Source organism: Plodia interpunctella, chromosome 15 (genome assembly GCF_027563975.2).
Source record: "Plodia interpunctella isolate USDA-ARS_2022_Savannah chromosome 15, ilPloInte3.2, whole genome shotgun sequence".
NCBI lineage: Eukaryota > Metazoa > Arthropoda > Insecta > Lepidoptera > Pyralidae > Plodia > Plodia interpunctella.
In genome coordinates this window covers 6,931,646-6,955,493 of record NC_071308.1, presented here as the reverse complement: position 1 = coordinate 6,955,493, position 23,848 = coordinate 6,931,646, and the positions used below count along the sequence as shown (strand labels likewise).

Sequence of the window (23,848 nt, the reverse complement as noted above, 5' to 3'; positions counted from 1 at the left end):
AAAGAAATTCTAATTACCTATATACATATTTTCAATCCGGGCAGTGGATAACACTACAAGCTTTTTTGTATGTATACGTATTAGTTTATTAATGAATTAATTCCACTCCACTAGATGGCGGTAGTAAGTCATTGTTTTCTAGATCATGTCAAGACTCCTTTATGCGACAGGAGTATTGAAAATTAAGTTTCGCACTGTGGTACTGCGTCAGATCAAAAAACAAAAATGGGTCTTCAATATTAACAATATTCTCATGTTCTCAAGAGGTTTTAATGTAAATGAATTTAAAGAGTAATGTAAATGAGTAGAAAATAGTCATTTTTTGCCATGGCATTATCAAATGGTCAAGGTTGATAACATAGTGTTGCCAGCCTAGAGGGCAGAGCAGCTTCATTTATTTTCTAATTAGGTACTCTTTATAGACCAATACACAAACTGTGTAACTGTATGTAAAAAGCATAGAAGAATGAAGTTAAAAACAGGTTGTGTAAGTTTTACATTTTTTTTATTATTTTAAAGTTGATCACTTTTGCGGCGCACTCGTGCTGGAGCTCTTTGAGTCACGAATTGAAGCCGAACGCCTGCGTTTGATCTCTTCTTGGCGGCGTACCTGTTAACCAATACTAGCTTTGTAAAAAAAATATAGGTGATACATTTATTCGTGGAGCAACGACCTCCTTAAAGCAAGTTTTGGCTCGGATCTGTCACTGTCAAATATTGTAAAGTGCAAAGTGACAAATCACATTTTAGCCTTTTTTATATGTTTTTACTTTATAAGAATAAGTAATAAATATTACGAGTGTTATATTGGATATAAATTATAAATCAATCTAAGTATATAATGTTTCACGATTTTGATTTTTTGGTTTAACAATTTCGATTTCATATCAGAACTAATTATTTTTATTGAAGGGATTAAATATTAAAATGAAATAAATTCTTTAAAAGATATTGTTGCTATATAAATACCTTAGCATATATTAATAATATTCTAAGGGGTAAGAAATAGCGCGTTTCTATTACAGCAGAATACAATTTACCACAAATAATCATGGCAATGTGGTATTCCCTGTTAAGTTATATCTGCAGTAAGGATTAACATAATTACTCACACATCATTACTCACTCAATTTTACATGACTGTCACATATTATGCACTCATAAGGCTTTCTTAGAAATTATTGGCCTATGACGACAATAGGGAACTATTGGGTAAACAGCTATTATGATGAATCAAGAGGCTTTGTTTATTTTTGTTATAGTAAAATTTGTTTCATTTTTGTATATCTCATATATCATTATTGGTGTAAATTGGTGATACCCGTTTAGACTTTTATGGAAATTCAATCTTTAAAATTTAAAGGCTAATTTTTACGCTAATCCCGCGCTTCGGGCGCCACAGCCGTAAATGCACCTGGGAATATGCAGACGAGAGATTCATAATCACAATAACAAAGAAACACAAACCTTGGATTCCTTCTTTCTCTGGGCGAGCAGCTTGGCGTACTCGGCCTCCGACGCCTTGCGCTTGGCGAGGCGCTTCTTCTTCAGCGCCAGCCGGTGGCGTCTGCGTTGCAGCACCTCGGGCGTCACTAACCTCTGGATTTTGGGGGCCTGGAAAGTGTTAAAAAATGTTTTCGAGTTCTATGTAATTCTTGATCTTTGAGCAAGCCTCACATCATGGGCTTACAATGAAAACCTTTGCAAAACCTGAAACTTAATGAAACTTTAAAATGTAGCTATTTTAGTGCTAGAAGCTATTTTGGCTTCCATTGCAATCCATATACCACTGATAACTGTGTTTATGACACAGCAAGTGTAAATTTTTCACATTACAATCAACAGCATATAAACCTTCCCAAATTCATTTCAAATTCACCACTAATACCAATACATGAGTTTCATACAGGTTAACTTGACTAGTGTAATCTGATCAAACTGCTACAAAAAGTAGCCTATGTCGCCTATACCAAAAGTCACCTCAATCCAATGTTATATTTTGAAAGAAGAAAAAACAATCACACTTTCAAATTTATATTTTAGTGTCTAGCATACTGTAAAAGTAGACTGGCATAATACCAGAATCTTCTGCTCGATGCCAGTATGATATCCCCTGATGCTGCTGCTGTCTAGTTATTGACAAACTAGAGAACAATATTACAATCAGGGATATTATGAAAGGTACATAGACTGATGTTATCAGGGTAACTTAACATGGAGTTTACTGTCCACAAAAGTTCTAACAATGTAGGTACCTTATGTCTGGGTTTGGCGTTCTCCTTGCCCTCCTTTGGAGGAAGGACGCGTTTGACGACATAGCGGCGGACGTCATCCTCTTTGCTCAAGTTGAACAGCTTACGGATCTTGGAGGCACGCTTGGGACCTAGACGACGAGGTACATTGCCATCTGTAAGTCCAGGAATTTCCTGAACACAACAAATATTGTGATGAAACATCTAAGCATCACACCAAATGGATTACAAATTGAAAAAATAACAAATGTATGGCACATTAAAGAATCAATATGTATAAGTACATGAATGATCATTGTCATGTACCAATTAATATGCCCTGCCGCATATAATTACCCAAGATTTGAAGATCTGGGAAACAGTAAGAACAGGGGGTACTAAATGCATAAGTAAGAACATGTCTTGAAATAAATTTTGATGAAATCATCTGGTAAAGCTCTAAATAAGTTTATTTTTAGGCTCATATTAAGTTTATACCTGGGCTCCCTTGCGGACAATAACTAAGGCCAACACAGACAGGTTAGCATCAACAATGCAGCCACGGACAGACTTGCGTTTCCTCTCACCATCACGGCGGGGTCTGTAGCAGGAGTGACCTTTTGACATCAATAAGCGCACCCGGCCTGGAAATTACAAGTTGGTAATTAAATAGTCTTATATTTTAAAGATACAAATTTCGTGATAAGTGAATTGTTTTAACATGCGTTGATTATAAACAAAGCTGTTGGTTATAAAAAACTTTCTTCATAATAATATCTGTGAAACAACTGTCAAAACTCTACTTGTGGGTACCACTTTAAAATCAGGTTAGTGAACACTCCTTCCGGGTATTAAATGTTAAGAACAAACTAGTAAAATAACATTATGAGAGATTATATATAATACTTACAATTAACTTCTTTTATTAGGTAGGTAATTGAAAGCGAATATAGAGATATATATAAATGTCACATAATTAACATAACTTACTGTTAGTCAGAACTCCCTGTTTCATAGGGAAGCCCTGCTTGTCATTGCCACCGGCGACTCGAAGCACGTAACCCTTCCATTCATCGCCTAGTTGGTCAGCCTCCACTTCAGCGCCCATGCGCTTCTCATAGAAGATGCGGAGCTTGTGCTCGTCCACTACCTCAAATAACTTCTGACATCCCGTTGCCGGGTAGGAGACGTTCAGCTATAAAAACAATTTTGAGGTTACAAACAATCACACCATGGAATGATATAAATAAACATTTTAATTCCATGTACACAAATGATTATTTTTCACTACACATTATTAATACGCCTTGCACTGAATTAAATCCACACTATTTATCATTATCACTCTAAAAAGTATGGTTTACGAGTTTCACTATACAACACGGTGTATTTTACCAAACTTTATCTCTAAAATCGTGTAAGTAAATGGAGATAAATTAAAACGGAATATTAGATAAGTATATCGGTAATGAAGTTATGGTAGTATTTTAGTTATAATATGTAGAAATAACTAAAAAAATAATCAAGAACCTTCATGACTGCGATTCGACCCTTTGAACGTCAGCCATGAAAAAGAACCACAGATCAAAGAGACACTTTTTTTTGAGTTTATGTAGAATGGAGGTGGTCTATGGATAGGTTATAAAGGAAATAATATTGCATGAAGGATGAAGGTTGAGTACTAAAATCTATGTAGCGGAAATTCCCTCCCTTGAAAATTCTCGCAGATTTCTCCTTTGTTTGCAAATCTGCGAGAATTCTCGGGAATTGCGAGAATATTGCCTCACTTTCCGAGCATTGGTTTCCATTCATTCTCGAAAATTTCGAGACATATTGCTAATTCGTGGCAAGCTGGCAAGGCGGTAATCTCGAAGAGTGCTTTACAAGATCCGTTTATCATACAAAGTGCCAGATCGGGCCAGGTACGTGATAAGCGATAAAATATGCCTCTGCTTCGTTTTTTCTCGTGTTTATCTATATGCACATATCTTTTCTTTTATGTGAGACAAGACCGGATCTATAGCTTTCTCTGTCTACAGTAATGAGTGAATCCTCTGTTAAAGCCAAAACTCAAGGATTATGACGAATCGATGTTTTTAAATAGTTGGTATAAAAATTATATAAAGACAATCACTAGAATGCAATGAGTTTATGGACGGGACGGAATTTCAAAAAATGCAAAAGTTTAATTTAAGTTTAAATTTTAAAGCTATTGGTACATCACTAATCATGCCAGCTATGACATAAGCGTATGTTAGTGTCAAAGTCAAAGATGTCAAGCACGCGCATTAATTTTCTTTCATTTGACATTTCCATATCATTTTTCACTTGTATTTGATGGTTTAAATTGTGTTTGTGTCAGTAATTTACATTTAGATGATTTTTGAATCAAATTATTAGCGAAATTTAAAATCATTAGTCATTAGCATCACAAACCTTCGTGCTATCGAAGCTATACTAAACGTATCTAAGTTTTAGAGATTAAGAAAATACCTAAAGTAACTTCAAACGGGAGTAAATAACAAATAATTCTTAATAAAATGAATAACGAGGAAAATAAGGATATGGCCCATCGGCAGCATGTAAAGTATTTCATGCGGTTTTTAAATATTTTACCTTCGTCGTTGTCGTCTCACGATACAACCAGGTAATTCTGTCTCTGCTTGATTTAAATGCTAGATTTTAATTTTTCGCCAAATGACACATTTTCATGTAACAATTTATGACATACATTTAGATACCTACTTCTGTGTTTTTAAAATAAATATACACCTTACATATTTAATTATATCATTCATAAAATAACCTTCACTAAAGAATCTGGCAGTGGCAACATTAAAAAAATGTGGCTGTTGTTTTCACATACCCGTATTTACAAACCTACATATTTATTAAACATTTGCATTGGAAAATAATTTTATTATTGACTAAAGTTCAGCTTTGATACCTACAATCAAGTTTAAATGATTGATGAAGAAGTGTAAACCACACATCACACGGTTATGATGACAAAATAAATATTGTGATGAAAAATGAAATGAAATCCTTGAAGAAAAAGGCATTTGACATGACTTTGAAATTGATACTGAAGTATTAAATTTTACTTTACTAACTGGTGCAAATGTGCTGGAATGATTTAAATAACGTCTTGATTTTCTATGATTAACAAATTAAAATTATTTTAAATAATAATAAAAAATATATACAAATGCATATAAAATCTTCAATATGTATAGTTATATAGTAAATTAATTGTTCCAGAGTTACCATAGCCTATTTTTCTGTGTGTGGATTAGATGTACTGGGTTCAATATCATCACTTTCTGTAGAACTCAGAGATCGCATTGTGGAATGGATCTATATGCTACAAGTTCATCCAAACAAAGAGAGTAAGTTACATTACGAGAAATTATTGAGAGTAAGAGTATTGAATGAAGAGTGATTGTAGATATCAGTGCCAAATGGGTGAACAGTCCTGATATCCTGTCATCTGTGTGATTTGTCCATGTATATATTTATTTAATTAATCCTAATAATTTTATTATCCTGGGTCCATTTCACCCATTTCTTACCCAACTTTCACCCAAGCACCATGATGGGGTGCAGGAAGTGGTGAATTTAGCACTAAGCTGAGTAGGCTATAGCCCAGGGAGGCAGATTTTACAGGGCGTCAATTTTAAAATGTTATTAGGTTTCATCATATAATCTGTCCAGTTGAGATTAGCTTTTTTTTTCTATTGTATTATTTTTTGTGTTCCATAATACTGAAGACTTTTGTGCTGTTGTCATATTTATTTAGGTTAATTTATAAATTAATTTTATGGATGTAGATATTGCTAAAGGCAGACATGAACATAATGACTTCTTTATGAACATACTGACTTATGATAAGTTTTATGTTTAAATAAAATGGTAGCTCAATATGTAATGATAAGACAGCACATGTGCAAATAAATAATGTAATTATTTACTGTGGGAGCAATAAAATACTAGTCTTCTTTAACCTTACAGATTACAATGCTTTGTCTTTTTTTATACTTGTCCAAGAATATATATTACATTTCATATGTAATTTAAATGATAAAAACACATTTTTTATCTTTACATTATTTTCAACTTTATTAAAAACAATGTACAACAGTGGAATTTAATAGTTTTTCAACCAGTCCACTGACGAGAGAGATGTAGAAAAAGTAGCAGGCAACACAAAAATAAATTATTCAAAATACTTTTAAATTTTTCAGATGGTGACATGTCCATGTGTGGCTTCCAGGGTTCCTCAACAATCAACATAGAATTGGGTTCCCAGTACAGTCACTATCGATGTGGACACCTGGCCATGACATACACAGGCCTGTGTATGCTGCTAACATTGGGTGATGACCTGTCTAGAGTGAACAGGAAAGCTTTGGTTGAAGGTGATATTTTTGTAGTAGCTGAGATTGTATTTTGTGTAAAATTACTATTATTCAGCTTTAGCTTAATATGTTTGTTTTTAACGCCTCATGTGCGGTAACACCTTAAAATGATAGTTAAACAATACATTTTACAGATCTGCACATCCATACTCGACATGTTAATAAGTAATTATAAAATGTATTCAATCAGTAGGCCCTATTTCATGCATCAATTAATTTCGAAACACTATTGTCGGTACCAGGGTAATTGCATGTTTTAGTTAGTTAATCCACATAAGACGAAACTGATTCAGTATCGTAAATTTATGCATTGTAAAACTTGACGTTCGCATGTGAAACTGTTGAAGAAACTAACTTTTCTAAATTATTTTCGTGCTACTAACTTTGTAATGTAAATAGCTACTACATGGCGATAGGTAGTCGTAAGGTAATGTCAGATGCCTTTAGGCGACCTGAATAAAAGTTGACACCAGTGTTAGCAATAACACACTCATATGAGTGAATGAAAATTATGTTTAATTTTTGGAGCTACTTTCATTTGTGCTAACGTAAACACAGAAGTACTAGTAGTGACTAGGATTAAAATTAATCAAAATGATTTATGGTTATGCTAATACATAGTCATGATTTGATAAGGTTCATTAAACAATCTTAGGAAAATATGTGTTATGAGAATAAGATCATGTGACATGAATAATCAAGTTTTATTATTTATTGTTACATACATGCTTCAGCCATTGTTTCTTATCAGGTGAATGGAATCAGTTTTTAAACCACCTAACAACTTGATAATGAAACACAGAGGCTTACAAAATGTGTGTATACAGTATTAAGTTTTCCTTAATATATGAAAAGTTGTAATTTTTTATTATATGTACAAGTGATATGAATTATGGTTATTTATAACGTTTTTATACTTATTTGTACTGTGTTATACATGTTTTGTCTCCTTCTGACAATGCGACATATACAGTTAGATTAAATTTGTTTTTATATAAATTTACAAATTTAAGTATATAACAACCATGGCGGCACAGATGATATAATACTTCCGTTCCGTTCAGTAATGGTGGAAGCACTTCAGTACCCACTGTAAAGTAAGATATAATAAATGTATAGGGACATCACATTGATGATGAGAGACAACCAAGTGGTGGCTTGACGTTCCGACGTTTGACGTTTGGGGTGAACAAGCAAGTGGGAAAACGCTCAGAGAGAGAGAAGCAAAATCAGTGTCAACTATGTTTTAACGTATTTTTATGAATAAATAATGAAGTGAGAGCGAGGTGATTATGCTCGACCGCCACAAAGGGAAGATCTTCCCGCCAGGCTGGTGTTGCGCCTGGGGAACCGCACGCGACAGACGGTGTCATGTCGGAAGTTGTATATATACTTCCAATCGTAAACGCACTGTTTGCGCGGTTTAGGCTCGTTAGCTTTCTATAGTGAGTCGACCGTTTTATCGGCGTTTATTCGTTGCGTTTGGTCGGCGTTTTACATCAACGGCGTTATGCATTGGGCGTGGTAGATGTCGCCACAGTTACTATACGCACCAAATATACAGAAGGACCAGATGTATCAACTTGTGCACATTTATAATAAAAGACGCACATACAACAGTAAACGAACGGAGCTTATTTCCTTTTTATTTATTTACTACATAAAATATAACACATAGATTGTTTCGAGTTTTTGTGATGAAATCGCTTGCCCCACTGTTTGTCCTCAGCCCTACGTATTCACGTAGGTTTTATCAAAGAAAGGGCGTGTCCTCAGTTATTTTCTTGATTAAATGTGAATGTTATTTGTCATTCAGGTGTGAAAGCACTGCAGACGCCAGAAGGCAACTTCTCCGCGACGCTGTCGGGCTGCGAGTCGGACATGCGGTTCGTGTACTGCGCCGCTTGCATCAGCTACATTTTGGACGATTGGGCAGGCTTCGATGTGGAGAAGGCGACCGATTATATCATCAAATCGATTGTGAGTTGGTTCTTCCTGGTAAATTTAATAATCGATAAAAATGCGATGGTGGCGCTAGTGCAGCTAGGTAAGGCCTTAAATAGGCATGAACGTACTTTGCAGAAGGCAACTTCTTCGCGACTATTATATCATTAGATCTGTTGTGATGGGGTTTTAGTGCGGGTTCTTCTTCAGCCGATAGTTATCCAATGCTGTGTATAGGGAAGTCCGAGGAGAATTGTGTGCATTGCTAGAGAGCAACGGACGCAAATCTCTTGGAACGTATGCTGACGTCATCCGTTTAAAAACAGTATGTTGGATTTCAATCTCTGAATTCCGGAGTAATGGATTGTGTTTAGGGAATCATGCATTTAAATAAAAACATATATTTTAAATTATTTAAAAATATCATATATTTTCAGAGCTACGATTACGGTATAGCTCAATGTCCAGAGTTGGAATCCCACGGCGGCACCACATTCTGCGCGCTGGCAACCCTGGCGCTCACCAACCAGCTCGACAAGTTGACCTACGAACAAACAGAAGGCTTAAAACGATGGCTAATTTTCCGACAAATCGACGGATTTCAAGGCCGGCCCAACAAACCTGTCGACACGTGCTACAGTTTCTGGGTAGGGGCCTCTCTTAAGATTCTAGACACGTTAGACATGACCAATTACGCAAATAACAGAAGATATGTGTACGAAACTCAAGATAGTGTTGTCGGCGGATTTTCTAAATGGCCAGACACTTGTACGGACCCAATGCACACGTATTTAGGACTCGCCGGCCTTAGCTTGATAGGAGAAAATGGTTTATTAGAAGTAGTGCCTACTTTAAATATCACAAAGAGAGCTTTTGAACATCTTAAATCCCTACATGAACTGTGGGCGAAGGAGTCTTAGTCTAAAAATATGAAGTTTGGATGGAACATTTATTAGGGCGGACATATATATGCAAGTAAAACTGGCAAGCAACAGTATGTGCTATGTCCAAATAATTTATAACACTAAACTAGAACGCTTACAAATGAGCAAAGCCGTTCCTGAATTTGGGTGTTAAATTTGTAGTTAATTTTTCTTGCCTATGACACTGACAGTTTGCAAGAAAGGGATGGCTACAAATTTTATACACATTTTAAGGAACATTAGGCAAATATCGTGGAAATTTAATCTTTATTACAACGCAAATAGGTCTAGTTTTCAATGTAATTATTTTGGCAATTGGCTTTGATATTGCCATACCAGTTACTGGCATTTGCATTTCCGCCCAAACTATCTGCTTGTTATTTTTATTAATGTAGGTTGTTATCGCTGGCCGGTTAGAATCGGCCGGGTGATTTTTAAGAATAAAGTTATTAAATTTTGTTGCGCTAATGTGAATTAGTATTATGAATGTATTTCTTTCGCATTTATTTTCAAAATTTTTACAGTACCTATATTTAATTTCGATATTTATTAATTTAAAAACGTATGTATTGTCGCTTCCAGCACCTTAATTGTCAAGTTCTTTTTGTATTTTTTAAATGTATTGCTATATATAATATTAGTACCACAAAAATCTGAAAGTTATATGAAATTGCCATGTTTTAGTATCTGGACGCATGTCGCCGATTCTTTTTCACAAACAAATAGCAAATAAATAAACGTGGCTTTCGAGTTTTGCAATTCTTTGCTCGAGACAGACCCAAGAAGTACACGGGGATAATAATAATTAAAAAAAATATCTATAACAGTAAATAATAGGCTTCGAAAATCAAAATAAGATAATAATTATTAGAAAGCAGCTTTGCAGTGCTCTGCAATTTGTTAGTTGTAATTTAGACCATATAATAAATATAGTCTTAACTTGAGGCTACAAAATCGGTCGACAATGCCGAACTAAATTCTATGTAACTGAAGATTTTTGTGATACTATATGATTAAGTGCTATTAATTCATTTCAATTCGTCACATTATTTAAAAAATATGACAGTGTTTTTACAATTTTGTTGTTTACTGGAATTCAATCAAACAATGTTAGTGAGTAATTGACTGGTTTATGAAAATAGGTGCTAACTTAATATGAAAATGATATTTTGTAACCGACGGTTAACAACGATTTACTGTGTTAGTTTTTGACTGAAGTATCACACATCGAGGTCCCAAAGGAAAAGAAAATTGAATAGCTAGGCTTACTGTGGATGTTTGGGAAACTTCACAGTGAGATGTGCATTGTGACGCGCCAACAACCACACCACAACGTGATTGGTTAGCTGCCTCACTGCGAAGACTCGAAGATAGAGTCTTTTCGAGTGTGAAGAATTCTGAGAATTCTTCATCGACTGCTTTTTAAGCCATTTTCTTTATGAATTTGTTTATGATTGTACCAACATTTCCATAAAAAAGTCTATGTGTGATATTTAGCCAGAAATCTTGCGAGTTAACTTAGTACAATATAGGCTATCTCGCGTTGTGCCATATACTTTAAAATGGCAATGGAAGCATTTTGTAGTTAGGCATTTATGAAATTATTCGCACAATTTTATTAATATTAAGGTCTTTTTAATTAAAGTATTTAAGGAGCTCAGTCGATTACTTTTGTACATGAAAATGGTGGTATTAAATAAAACCGTTTTATAATTAAAATTATTAACAAATGTATCGGACATATACGTTAATAAGAAACAAATCCTCCACTTTTATGTGTAAGTCTAATCATATCTAAGAAATTATTGTGGAGAATACTAGAATGTGTTTTAAACTAGTGATCCGCTTCGGCACCAACCGAAGTGAAAAACCTGTACTACTCGAAGAAATTGTCGAAATGTAAGTGAAACCCATAAAGAAAAAAATATGTATATAAGGCATGGCAAATATATACATACACGGGGCTACTGTTGAACATCTGCAAACTCGCAGGGCTAGATAGGTGTAATATCATAAACAACAACTATCATTTTGAGCTGGGTGTCTAGTGTCAAGCGAAAGTTTTTTTGTTTATGTTGAGTGTGTAGGGCAAAAAATTGATTTTAATATTATAATATTATTTCTATCATTGCCCATGTGCCTACAGCTTTCTAGTTTTGCGACTTTGAGGGTGTTTTATAAATAATCTTGTATATTCATAATTTGGATCGGCTTTAAAATATGCAAATATCATCAGGTGTCTTAAAGGCAATAAATTAATGTGTAAAATATTGATAAAGTGAAAAAAAAAAAGTTAATTTTAATGAATGATCAAAGACAAAACACCCAAATGCTTGAAACTGTAGGTTAAACTCTTACAAATAAAATTTTATATTAAAGATAAATTTAAAGTAGATTAACCTCGCGATTGAGTGAGTTAAACTTCGGAAAGAACGTTCGATCAATAAATAGGTACAAAAGCTTGTCATATAATTAACACTAAGAAATTGACACCAATACTTGCCAACATTAGAAATTCATCTACTTAGATGAATGGCTCATGCCGACTATACACTACCGTTCGTACAAACTGTTCGCCAAACTTTGGCGGATATCGGTATACATTGCTAGTTTTTCATTGCGATTACTAAAAGCTCTGAGAAAAACTACGGAATGTTCATACATTCGCATCGGCTTCTGCGGTGATAGTGTGTGTACCCAGCATCAGATATCGTCACAAAATCTGTATGTAACGATAAAAAAGTTTCAGTAAACAAATGTAGATTAGGCAATATAAAAAAAAAATACTTTTGAAGTACATACGCCGAAAAGTTATTACATATATATTAATATTGGATAAATTTTGCAAAATTAACACAAACCTTGTCTTTCTTTTGATGCATTTTTTCTTGTACCTACCCAAGTCCTAGTAATATAGTTTTTTTTTATTATTTTAAAAATATACTAAAAGTTGCAAAATTACTGTCTTTTTATTGCTTTTATCTTTTCATGTGAATTGTCGGTTAATGTCCGGTTATTAATTCGGTGTACCAACTCTCTCTCTCTCTCTCTCATTTGAGCGTTTTCCGGTTACTATACGGGGTGGAATATGTAAGTTATTATAAGTTTAAAAGCCTTTTAAAATCTGAAAATCTTTCTTTTTTGCCATTGTAACTAAATATAATGGTCAAGATTGATTAGTAAACACCCAGTGTTGCCGACCAAGATACAGCTGTTCTCATTTATTTTCTACTCTTTATAGAGAAACTGTTAACGTGTATGGGATACAAAAGTATCCACGGCCCATGATATCCTCCCCCTAAAAATCGAATTTCCCCCTAAAAGAAGAAAATTATAGGTCTTCTCAACAAATGTTGGAAGTTTCCACTTTTAATTGCTGGGTCAAGTATGTCATTGTTGTTTACGTCGGTCTTGTCTACTCATTTTTAAATTCAGCCACCCTGTCTCATTATAATATCGAAGTTCCACGAAGACCGTTACTCAAAGGTCAGGATTTATTAATTCGACTTGTAATTAATTTCAAATAAGTTGTCAGGATTCATTAACGCCTAATGACGGGGCTCGATGAGCCGACGTGTCAAGGGACAATGAAATTTAATGGAAAACTCAAACTTGACTCTTTGAGACTTACGTCGAGAATTTTTTACCGCGTCCATTTGCGGTCCGGATTACGTAAAGTAACTTTTGATGTCTCTCCAACGATTCCTTAAGAATAAATATGATACATAAATCTAGAATATGTACCTACAAAATTTTTAAGGGTGATATCTAATATCGCATACTAAGTGCGATTAGTAATCAACTAATTTGTACGTTTCATTTTGTTGAGTGTGTTATGAAATAAAATAATTGTGTTATAAAGTAAATAATGTTACATTATCATGCGCCAGCAGAAGCGCACTTTTAACTTAGAGACATTAAGGGGTGAAAAAGATTTTTCGCGGACTAGCTAGCTATAAGTAGGTACTATTTAGAGAATAAATAAGGGTCGAAGGACGTCGCCAGCCGCTAAGGGATTGAAACCTGACCCTATAGTTTTAATAAGGGATTCGGAATACGAACCGAAATTTTCTCCATCCATTAATTAAACAAGAAAGCAGATCGTCTAGATAAAGCACTATAAATCTAAATGATGAATAGGTGGGCTCTGTTCGGATCGGAATTGTAAATTGCTTATTTGTGTGTATTTGTGGTCTGAGATACAAATTAAAAAGTGGTACAGGTGTGCAATCAGATTGTATCCCGTTTGTTTAGGCCCTTAAAACGGTAAACATTGTGGGCATGTCTTTTTAAATTCAGAATGTTTGCACATTATAAACTGATGGGTATCTATTTTGTAGAAATGGATAATATACGTATAGTATAGTACTTGTAGTTATTATTTATTTTATTCTCGCTCTCACTTTCCATGTGAGATAGGTAGTCTTCTGCAACGAGAATATTTTACTTTCAGTCGATAAAATGTCGGCTGTTTTTAGTCGTCTTTTCGTCCGACGAGAACCGAAACGACGTCGATCGTTGGAATACGTGATTAATTGGCAAAGACCCCTCTTTGTTGAATTTATTTACTAAATATAGTAATTTAAAAAGTTGCAAGATTATTGGTACACCTTTCGTTAATGAATTATGTACAGTGTGATAAAATGAAACAGAGTTTTAAGTGTCAGTAATAAATCAACATGCAACAAGACATTCTTAACAGAACATTCTTACAGAAGTAGGGCTTATATGTATAATGAGACCGTGATCTGTATGTCTGGCCGTGACATCCATCATACGATAAAAAACTTCGATAATCACTAATTTTGTCTTAATCAAAGTGGATAATAAACCCTTGCTACTTGATTGTGTTTGTGTAAATACTCGCCGTTAATAAGATGAGCACAACGAGAAACTACGGTACCTATTAGATATTAAATGTAAAGTCACTTTTATTTTTCTCATGTGGCCTAGTTATACAGTACACATAGTGGACAACTGAAGTAGTGACGCGACACAGATATAAAAACATGGCGCGACCCATTGGAATATACGGCAAAAGTAATGTTATCGATTAAAACGGAACCCTAAGAAGCACAATAGGCGATAACAATGTGCAAAAAGTATTCCAAATGGAACAAAAGATCCATAGGAATGGTCTATCACCAAATTTCGCCAAATAGGGTCGCCAAATTTCGTCAAAGTTTGTTGGCTCTAATATTTCTAATGTATCACAGATTTGTGATAACTATATTATACTTTTAAATTTGTTTATCCGACTACGTCAAAAGATAATGGCAACATTCTGGGCATATCCCTGTAGCCTGGCGATAATCACCAGTGTACTTCTCAGCAACATCACAACTCAGTTGGTTAGTGATCGCTATGTAGCTGGTTATGAGGTGAGCCATCCAGAACTATGTCCAGCATTCGGTTCTGAACTACAGTTGATGATATTTATAACCTCAGCACCTTCCCATTTCAAACAAAGACAAGCCATCAGGAAGACATGGGGCAATGCGTTGAAGATGGAAAACGTATCGTTAGCTTTTATTATTGGAATTCCTGAATCTCGCAGATATTCTGATAGATCTCGGATTCTAGAAGATTTTGTGTATCGTGATATTATAATCGGTCGATTTATCGATACATACAATAACCTCACGCTTAAAAGTATCTCTATGTTTGAATGGCTGCAAAATTATTGTCCACTAGTTCCAAGAATGCTAAAAACTGACGATGATGTGTTTATACACGTACCAAAGTTATTGGAATTGCTACAAGAATCTTTACGAGAAAATAAAAAAAAAACTATATGGGGGAAATTGTATGCAAACCGTTTACCACAACGTAGTAAGACATCGAAATACTTCGTTACGTATGAGGAGTATCCAGATGAGGTATACCCTAATTTTGTGAGTGGTCCAGCGTATTTGATGACGACTGATATCACGAAAGATTTACTCGTTGCCGCTGCAAACGAACCTTATCTTAGATTTGAAGATGTATTCATAACTGGTATTTTAGCAGAAAAACTTTTTATAGAAAGGATTCATGTCGAAGAGTTCTTTAATAAGAGGCTCCAAGGCGATCTGTGCAGATTGATGAATTACATATCAGTTCATGGTATTACATGCACTGAGCTGCATGAAACATGGAGAAATCTGCAATTAGTAACCTGTACGAATACTAAATCGAAAATTTAGTAAACCCCCTCAAGATGGTTGTGAGAACTACTAACACTACGTTCTTGATTAATTTCTCTTTCAAATAAAAATAACTAGATCAAAATCGGTTCAGTAGTTTGGCTGCTACAATGTCACGGATAGGTAGACAAACACATACACAGATACGTTAAATTTATAAATCCCCTCCTTCTGTTGTGGGGGATTAATCAAATGATGTCAATCGACATGTTCTGAATTCTGACATTCTGAATTTTAAAAACTCTGATTCTCTTTTGTTTTCTCTTTCTTCACATGCCATTGATTATTTTTTGGGGTTGAATACGATTCCGTATTCTTTTTTGTAAAGTTACCGTTGAGTATTCCAGGTTCTGCTACGATGGCAGTGTATTGGAGATATTATCTACATCCTTATCGTCGTTAGTATCTTCAATTTTCGCGGTAGTGAAACTTGTGATAGTGGTTACGGGTGGTGGTACAATGAATAACCGTCATGTTGAAATCACTCGATTTCAACATTATGGAGATATTAACCGTAGAGAACAACATTAAAAATAAATTATTAAATTAAATTTTAAGAAGGAAAGATTAATGAAATCGTACCTATATCGAAACCAATAGACAGATGATAATGGATTTCTCTGATATAAGACACTATTTTAAGAATTATGATTATGAAGAAATGGAGGTGTTTTACATACTGTGTGTACCCACTTTGGTTTCACAACAAGTCTTGCATTAATTAGTCGTTGGTGGTCAAATTTTGACAGTTGGTGGTGCCTTTTTTAGCAGACGTCTTAGCTAGGGATGTAGTAATGTAAACTTAGTAGGGCTATAATTAATTATAATATTTATTTTGTACACAATAAGTTAAAAGATAAATATATTTTTTGAACATGTTTGTATTTTTATTAACTTTAATTTTATTCTAAAATTTTCTTCATAGCAAACATGGAATTTTTATAATCACTAAAATGGATGAAATAATCGACTTCTATGATACGTAAGAAGTAGGTAGCATATGCATTAGGTACTTTGTTATTTCATAATTTTAGTGTCGTAGAAGTCGGTTAATTTTTTTTTGTTAAACTTGGACATTTTCAGGGAAAGTCATCTTAAATAAAACATTATTTAATAATGACTTTCCCTAAAAATGTCCAAGTTTGACAAGCATAAGTACCTACATAAAGCATAACGGATCACCATGGCTTTTGTTTTCAAATTTATTTTCTCTAAGCAATTAGGTTTACTTTAAAACTTTATGAAAATATTGGAATCTTCTGAACAAGTTCAAGATTCAATTGATATATTACACTGTATATATGCAGCCGGTCCTAAAGTCACGATCGATTAGTATATATTTTTTATAGATTTTAAAAATTTTTTTTCACGCGGACTCGAACTTAATGCCTGGCTTTCGGGCATCACAACCGAAAATGTATCAGGAAACACTCGAGGAAGAGAGACTTAACAAAGTATTAGCATTGCGCTATCTCCCAAGCGCAGTTGCATAGGGTTTAACGCCTGAGTCGCGATCGGCACCCACCAACACGCTTTGAATTTGGAACGAAGACGTTCTATCAATCTACTGCTCCATGGTTTCGCCAGGCTGCCGGCGATAGATAAGGATTAGGTTGGTAATACAACGTCTAGTTTCTAGGATGGGCGATGCAGCGAAGATGCGAAAATTACAGTTGGATTTAAGGTGTTTATGCCTGTTACTTACCATAGCTGTGTAATCGCCTGTTTAAAATGTTACGTGAAAATATCGACTGTAAAGGTCTTTTTGAATAAATGCTTCGATTTTTACTTTAATTTCCACATTTCAAAACCTACTTCAATTCTATAACTATAGAAAGAAAGGAAAAACTTTTATTTGCTCAAAAATTATCAATAGCATACTATCAGCGGTCGGCAACTGCTGGTCTAGGAGCGAAAGAAAAATATAGAATGTGTAAGCAGCTTTTTTTTCCGAGTAAGAGTCAATCAAAGGAGAGCTATGAACTGGAGATCCTTCTCATATGCGATAGGCTAGCACACGATAGGCGATCACTATTTTTATCTTAATTACGCCAACCTGTCATGTAAGTACTGGTGCTGCAGTTCTGTTTAATTTACGTAGCCTTTGAGTTTCACAATTCTTGGCACTGCGTACCTCGTAACGGACAAATACGGGACACTGAATCGGTTTATCGATTACAACGGAACCCTATGAACGACATTGGGCGATAAGAATGGCTTAATTGTGAAAATAGTATTCGAAATGGAACATAACATCCGCATGTTCTACGGATTTGCAATTATGACAATGCTTGTTAACTCTTAATGTTGCCAATTTATAACAGTTCTGAGTGAACTGCATTATATTTACAATCAATATTTTTTTTAAAGTTCCAAAGAAAAGCAAACTATTGGTTGGGACTCGTGGTATGGAACTGGTGATACTCTTGCCAAACATCTGCAGCCTGGCGGCAATCATCAGTGTTATATTGTTTTGCAACATCACAGCGCAAACGGAGTTGGTTAGTGATCGCTATGTAGCTGGTCACGAGGTGAGCCATCCAGAACTATGTCCAGCGTTCGGTTCCGAACTACAGTTGATGATATTTGTATTCACAGCACCTTCCCATTTCAAACAAAGACAAGCTATCAGAATGACATGGGGCGATACGGTGAAGATTCCAAACGTATCCCTAGCTTTTATTATTGGTATTACTCCAAATGAGTCTGAATCTTTCGGATACTCGGATAGATCTCTGATTCTGGAAGAAGATTTAATATACCGTGATATAATAATCGGTCGGTTTATCGATACATATAATAATCTTACGCTTAAAAGTCTCTCTATGCTTGAATGGATGAATACGTATTGTTCACTAGTTCCCAGAATGTTAAAAACTGACGACGATATGTTTATAAATGTACCTAAGTTATTACAATTTGCAGAAGAATCTTTACGAAAGAATATAACAAAAACTATATGGGGGCAAATTAGATTGGATAAACCAATACGTAATAATACTACACATAAGCACTTCGTGACGAGTGGGGAGTTCCAAGGAGATGTATACCCTAATTTTATGACTGGTCCAGCGTATTTGATGACGAGTGATGTCACGAGAGATTTATTTGCTGCCGCTGCCAATGAACCTTACCTCAGACTTGAAGATGTATTCATTACTGGTGTTTTAGCAACAAAGCTTCGTATACAAAAGATCGATGTCCCACTGTTCTATAACAGAAGGATCTATGGTGATATATGTAGATTGATGAAGTATATATCAGTCCATGAAATTACAAGCATTGAGTTGCAGGAAATATGGAGACAAGTGCAACATAAAAGCGATGGCTGTGTCCGGATCAGTTAGGTACCTAAGTTAGTGATTTGACGATTCGATGAAGCGTAAAATCACAAGATTGTTGATGAATAAATAAAGTCAAAGATAAAATGACACGTGGTTGCCCACAACACCTTCGCTCCACTTTAGAGCATTATCGCCTTTAGAGTATTATCTATAAAGCATCACGAAACTAGCCATTGTTTCATTTGAATTGAATGTTTAAGAAGATAAGAACAAATGTTTTTTTCTATTCCGTGTCCCTAAAATACAAGTCTAATAAAGCCGCAAACTTTCTAACAATAGATGCTCGAGAATGCTTGATACTATTAAGTATTAGGTACTGGATATAATTACAGTTTAGTCATGATTATCACAACATGAGAAGCATTTGCGGTTTCCGGACGCGATGTTGTCTGCCCGTAAGCGACTTGTCTAAGTCCGCACCCAAGCATCTCTGAATCTTTCTCACCTTTGCGTGTTATCTGTTTCACTCGGAGCTGTGACGTCGTGAAGCCCGTCCGCCACGGGGTTCATTGCCGAAGGCTTTCGGAAAAAAATTGGTACCCTATGTGCTCGTTTTATATTCCATTCATGTGCAAAATGTCACTAAAAACATCTAGTTGATCATGCGTGATTAGCATAGGTATCTTTGCATTTCAGCATTATTTACATAGTATAAAACAAAGTCACTTCCCGCTGTCTGTCCCTGTGTATCCTTAGATTTTTAAAACTGCGCAACGGATTTTGATGCAGTTTTTTAAATAGAGAAAGTGATTCAAGAGAAAGGTTTAGGTGTATAATTTATTACTGTTTTACCCGAGGGAAGCCGGGACGGACCACTAGTACCATATAAAATTTTATTACATTAAAACTGTATCAGTAGTGGAGTAGATGCGAGCCCCGTCCGTCGACTAGCAGTCACCCCCGACACCTAATGCGGCAACCGTATGGAATCAAATTAGTGAGCACTCAGAAATTATTGTGCATGCAGCTTTAGCTACCATTTCCATTTCGTGTTATGGATGGATTGCGTTGGAAACGTTATGAGAGTTTAGTATACATAGGCAGGTACTTCCAGCCTGTGAGACTCCCTGTATGACAGGTATACCATAATAAAGATAAGTATAAAAGTAAATTAAAAAATCCATTGTATAAAAATATTTAATAGAATTCCTAAGTATGAAGGAATATTTTGGTATAACGTTATATTGAAATTCCTGCGAAAGTGATTCTGCAGCATCGAGTGGTAATGATCATCATTCATCAACATGCATTGTTAGCTATAATATGTAATATATAGTAGTGTATAGTTGTTTACGAAACTATGATCCATATAAAAATTTAAGTGAATGAATACTGATTAAAGGATTTCGATAATAAGGCCAATATGAAATTTTATTTATTATTTTAATAGGTGTTTTTTGTCTTTACTGCCTTTATATGTACATATATTTGACGACCTCGGTGGCGCAGTGATAAAGTTCTTGCCGCTGAACCGAGAGGTCGATCCCCGTTCGGATCATGATGGAAAATGATCTTTTTCTGATTGGCCCGGGTCTTGGATGTTTATCTATATATGTATTTGTTATAAAATACAGTATCGTTGAGTTAGTATCCCATAACACAAGTCTCGAGCTTACTTTGGTGGAGCTAGCTCAATCTGTGTGATTTGTCCTAATATTTATATATTTTTTTATTTTATATTTTGTTACTTACCTCCATGTACTTTGATTTGTTTTGTGGAATTAATAAAGTATCTAATAATATTATTATTGTAGTTTTAATGCATTTATTTATTAGTCTATCGAGAAGATTTGTTCTATTACCAAGTCTAATGAAACTATTGAGTCTAAAAAAATTCAGTAGTTTCATGGGACAAATATACAATGGAACTAGTGGGAATGATCGCTAATCTCGGTTGTTATTTAGCAAGGGGTTACTATTTGTGGCAAAATTTCTTGATATGACCATGACATGATATGAAATTAAGAATGAATCTGACTAGTCAAACTTGTTCAATCAAATAAACTAGATCAAAAATGGTTCAACCGTTTGGCTGTTACGATACCACGGACGGACTTATAGTATAGATACTTACACAGATACATTACACTTATATCCATCCTCATACATAATGATTTGTCTTTAATATCTTCTATGTACAGATATAGCCTACTTACAGTTATGTAAAGAATGAAATCTATGCTTAAACGGAGGCTTTGTGCCATGACTAGTCACAGCGCTGATCAGTTTATGTGGAGAATAAAATGTATCCAGAAATATTTAACATGACATTAAAAAGTCTTGCTCACAGTTCCGAGTCATTATGTCCCAGCTGAATAGACTCGTTAGGGAGAAATAAGCAGCATTCACGAAAAACGAATTTCTTCCATAAAGAGCTCACGTCGAGCTCGTTGCCGCCGGAATGTTACAACTACGTATTTCATGTGAACACATTATTTTCAATTTATATTTTATTACAAACTAACGAGACTATCGTCCACTATAACCACTAGATTGCCACATATTCAAAGGTACAATTTATGAAAACATTCCAATATATTCATTGTCTACTTAAAATAAGTATATCAATAAAACGTTAAATACCTACCATTTCTGAGAACGTTACACTGATTAAACTTTAACAAACAGATTGTTGTTAGTCAATCAAGGGCTTTCCAACAAACTGCGAACTGCAACAACTACAAACTGCGCGCGGGAGGAAAAGCAACCGGTTACAAACTGTAGATTCTTCTCAATGCGATAAGCTAGCAATCTCTCTCTCTCTCTTTCCTTTGAGCGTGTTCTTGATTGCTTCTTCATCAACCTATCATTAATCTCGTTTCCGCCGCGCCGTGTAGTTGTAGCAAAACGTAACATTCGAGTTTCGCAACTTTTGGCTCTGTCTACCTCGTAAGGGAAAAATACGTGATCCCCCTATATCTATATCGATTACAACAGAACCCTAAGTATGACATTAGGCGACAAGAATGGCTTAATTGTGAAAATAGTATTCGTAATGGAACAAAACATCCGCATGAATGGTCTGCGGATTTGCAACTGTGACAATGCTTGTTAACTCTAGTCTTGCCAATTCATAACAGTTCTGAGTAAATTGCATTATAATTTCAATTAAATATCTGTTTTGAAGTTCCAAAGAAGAACAAACTATTGGTTGGTACTCGTGGTATGGAACTGGTGGTACTCTTGCCAAATATCTGCAGCCTGGCGACAATCATCAGTGTACTTATATTGTGTTGCAGCATCACAGCGCAAACGGAGTTGGTTAGTGATCGCTACGTAGCTGGTTACGAGGTGAGCCATCCAGAACTATGTCCAAAGCTCGGTTCCGAACTCCAGTTGATGATATTTGTAACCTCAGCACCTTCCCATTTCAAACAAAGGCAAGCCATCCGAATGACATGGGGCGATACCTGGAAGATTCCAACCGTATCCTTAGCGTTTATTATTGGTACTCCTCCTAATGAGTCTGATTCTCTTGGATACTCGGACAGATCTCTGATTCTGGAAGAAGATTTAATATACTGTGATATTGTAATCGGTCGATTTATCGACACATACAATAATCTTACACTTAAAAGTCTCTCTATGTTTGAATGGATGAGTAAGTACTGCTCTCTAGTTCCCAGAATGTTAAAAACTGACGATGATATGTTTATAAACGTACCTAAGTTATTAAAATTCGTGAAAAAAACTTTGCGAAAGAATAAAGGTAGAACTATTTGGGGGAATATGAGATTTGATAATCCAATACGTGACAATGTAACGCATAAGCACTTCGTGACTAGTGGGGAGTTCCATGGAAATATATACCCTGCTTTTATGACTGGTCCAGCGTATTTGATGACGACTGATATCTTGAGAGATCTATTTGCTGTCGCTGCTCATGAACCATACCTCAGACTTGAAGATGTGTTCATAACAGGTGTTTTAGCAGAAAAGCTTCGTATACAAAGGATCGACGTCTCACTATTCTATAATAGAAGGATATATGGTGATCTATGTAAATTGATGAAGTATATATCAGTGCATGGCATCACAGCCACCGAACTATGTGAAATATGGAGAGACGTACAACTTGGAAGCGATGACTGTGTTCCGGATCTGATAAGGTGGTGATGTGATGATTTGATATGAGATTGCTGGAATCGAATGAAAAGAAAATCAAAATGACACAGGGGGATGCTCACAAGTACCTACGCTCCACTGTCGCCATCAGAGCCTCATCTACAAAGCATCACTAAAGCAGCCACTGCTTCGTTCGCGTTTCCTCGTAGCTCCTAGGACAGGACCTAGAAGAATAAGTTTTGACGTGCTGGCCCCAGAAAGGTATCTTCTAAATACTATGTGATAATTGTGATATAGACAAAGTCAAAATAAATAAATATTTGTAACAAAAATATCCGAATGCATTTACTCGTAATATTATCATTACAACTATTAAACAAAAATTCATTAAAAATTAGCTTCACTTGTGATGGTGGAAACTTGATCTAATAGTATCAATATGTAACTTTGATAGTTGAATAGTTTCACAATTGCGGCCCTACACAAATTGTCATTTGGCAACACTATGATGATACCATTTGCCTCTAATATAAAGTTTTTTATTGTCAATAATATTATTATATGTATACTTACATACTTTTTTCGTGACTATCAATCTTTTGTATTATTTAAATTAAATTCCTCTTCTTATTTTACTGAAATGAATTCGTCATTTTATTTGAATATATGGGCAGGCGCTGCAGTAGATAGTTGCACCACTATAATATGACTTGTCCTTAGGGACGCCACAGCTGGTTA

At 35.1% G+C, this 23,848-nt stretch overlaps 4 protein-coding genes across 4 annotated transcripts; 3 read left to right on the top strand and 1 right to left on the bottom strand.

The window, feature by feature from the left end:
• Nucleotides 1-483: 483 nt before the first annotated feature.
• Nucleotides 484-3,880, bottom strand: RpS6 (Ribosomal protein S6). The gene is made up of 6 exons (XM_053755880.2): nucleotides 3,762-3,880; nucleotides 3,222-3,426; nucleotides 2,730-2,875; nucleotides 2,256-2,426; nucleotides 1,468-1,614; nucleotides 484-610 (listed from the first exon to the last, which is right to left on the bottom strand). The coding sequence occupies exons 1-6, from the start codon at nucleotides 3,765-3,767 to the stop codon at nucleotides 524-526; spliced, it is 762 nt and encodes a 253-aa protein (XP_053611855.1). The 5' UTR covers nucleotides 3,768-3,880; the 3' UTR covers nucleotides 484-523.
• A 681-nt stretch (nucleotides 3,881-4,561) lies between these two features.
• Nucleotides 4,562-11,441, top strand: betaggt-I (beta subunit of type I geranylgeranyl transferase). The gene is made up of 5 exons (XM_053755646.2): nucleotides 4,562-4,878; nucleotides 5,493-5,620; nucleotides 6,476-6,649; nucleotides 8,466-8,629; nucleotides 9,031-11,441. Exons 1-5 carry the CDS (start codon nucleotides 4,772-4,774, stop codon nucleotides 9,511-9,513), a joined length of 1,056 nt encoding a protein of 351 aa, XP_053611621.1. The 5' UTR covers nucleotides 4,562-4,771; the 3' UTR covers nucleotides 9,514-11,441.
• Nucleotides 11,442-14,662: 3,221 nt separating this feature from the next.
• On the top strand, nucleotides 14,663-15,773 carry LOC128675900 (lactosylceramide 1,3-N-acetyl-beta-D-glucosaminyltransferase-like). The gene has a single exon (XM_064436430.1). The coding sequence runs from the start codon at nucleotides 14,790-14,792 to the stop codon at nucleotides 15,699-15,701; it is 912 nt and encodes a 303-aa protein (XP_064292500.1). The 5' UTR covers nucleotides 14,663-14,789; the 3' UTR covers nucleotides 15,702-15,773.
• A 2,180-nt stretch (nucleotides 15,774-17,953) lies between these two features.
• On the top strand, nucleotides 17,954-21,337 carry LOC128676080 (beta-1,3-galactosyltransferase 1-like). The gene has a single exon (XM_053756020.2). It carries the CDS (start codon nucleotides 18,110-18,112, stop codon nucleotides 19,046-19,048), a length of 939 nt encoding a protein of 312 aa, XP_053611995.1. The 5' UTR covers nucleotides 17,954-18,109; the 3' UTR covers nucleotides 19,049-21,337.
• Nucleotides 21,338-23,848: the final 2,511 nt, after the last annotated feature.

Excerpts from the sequence above, each read along its gene's own strand:
- LOC128675900 (XM_064436430.1), top strand. The coding sequence starts at position 14,790 with ATGGCAACATTCTGGGCATATCCCTGTAGCCTGGCGATAATCACCAGT.
- betaggt-I (XM_053755646.2), top strand. The coding sequence starts at position 4,772 with ATGAATAACGAGGAAAATAAGGATATGGCCCATCGGCAGCATGTAAAG. Across the intron at positions 5,621-6,475 it reads AGTTCATCCAAACAAAGAGA|ATGGTGACATGTCCATGTGT; the intron begins GTAAGTTACATT and ends TAAATTTTTCAG. Across the intron at positions 6,650-8,465 it reads CAGGAAAGCTTTGGTTGAAG|GTGTGAAAGCACTGCAGACG; the intron begins GTGATATTTTTG and ends TTTGTCATTCAG.
- RpS6 (XM_053755880.2), bottom strand. Across the intron at positions 2,876-3,221 it reads ACAGGGAGTTCTGACTAACA|GCCGGGTGCGCTTATTGATG; the intron begins GTAAGTTATGTT and ends TGTAATTTCCAG. Across the intron at positions 611-1,467 it reads AGAGAAAGAAGGAATCCAAG|GTACGCCGCCAAGAAGAGAT; the intron begins GTTTGTGTTTCT and ends ATTGGTTAACAG.
- LOC128676080 (XM_053756020.2), top strand. The coding sequence starts at position 18,110 with ATGGAACTGGTGATACTCTTGCCAAACATCTGCAGCCTGGCGGCAATC.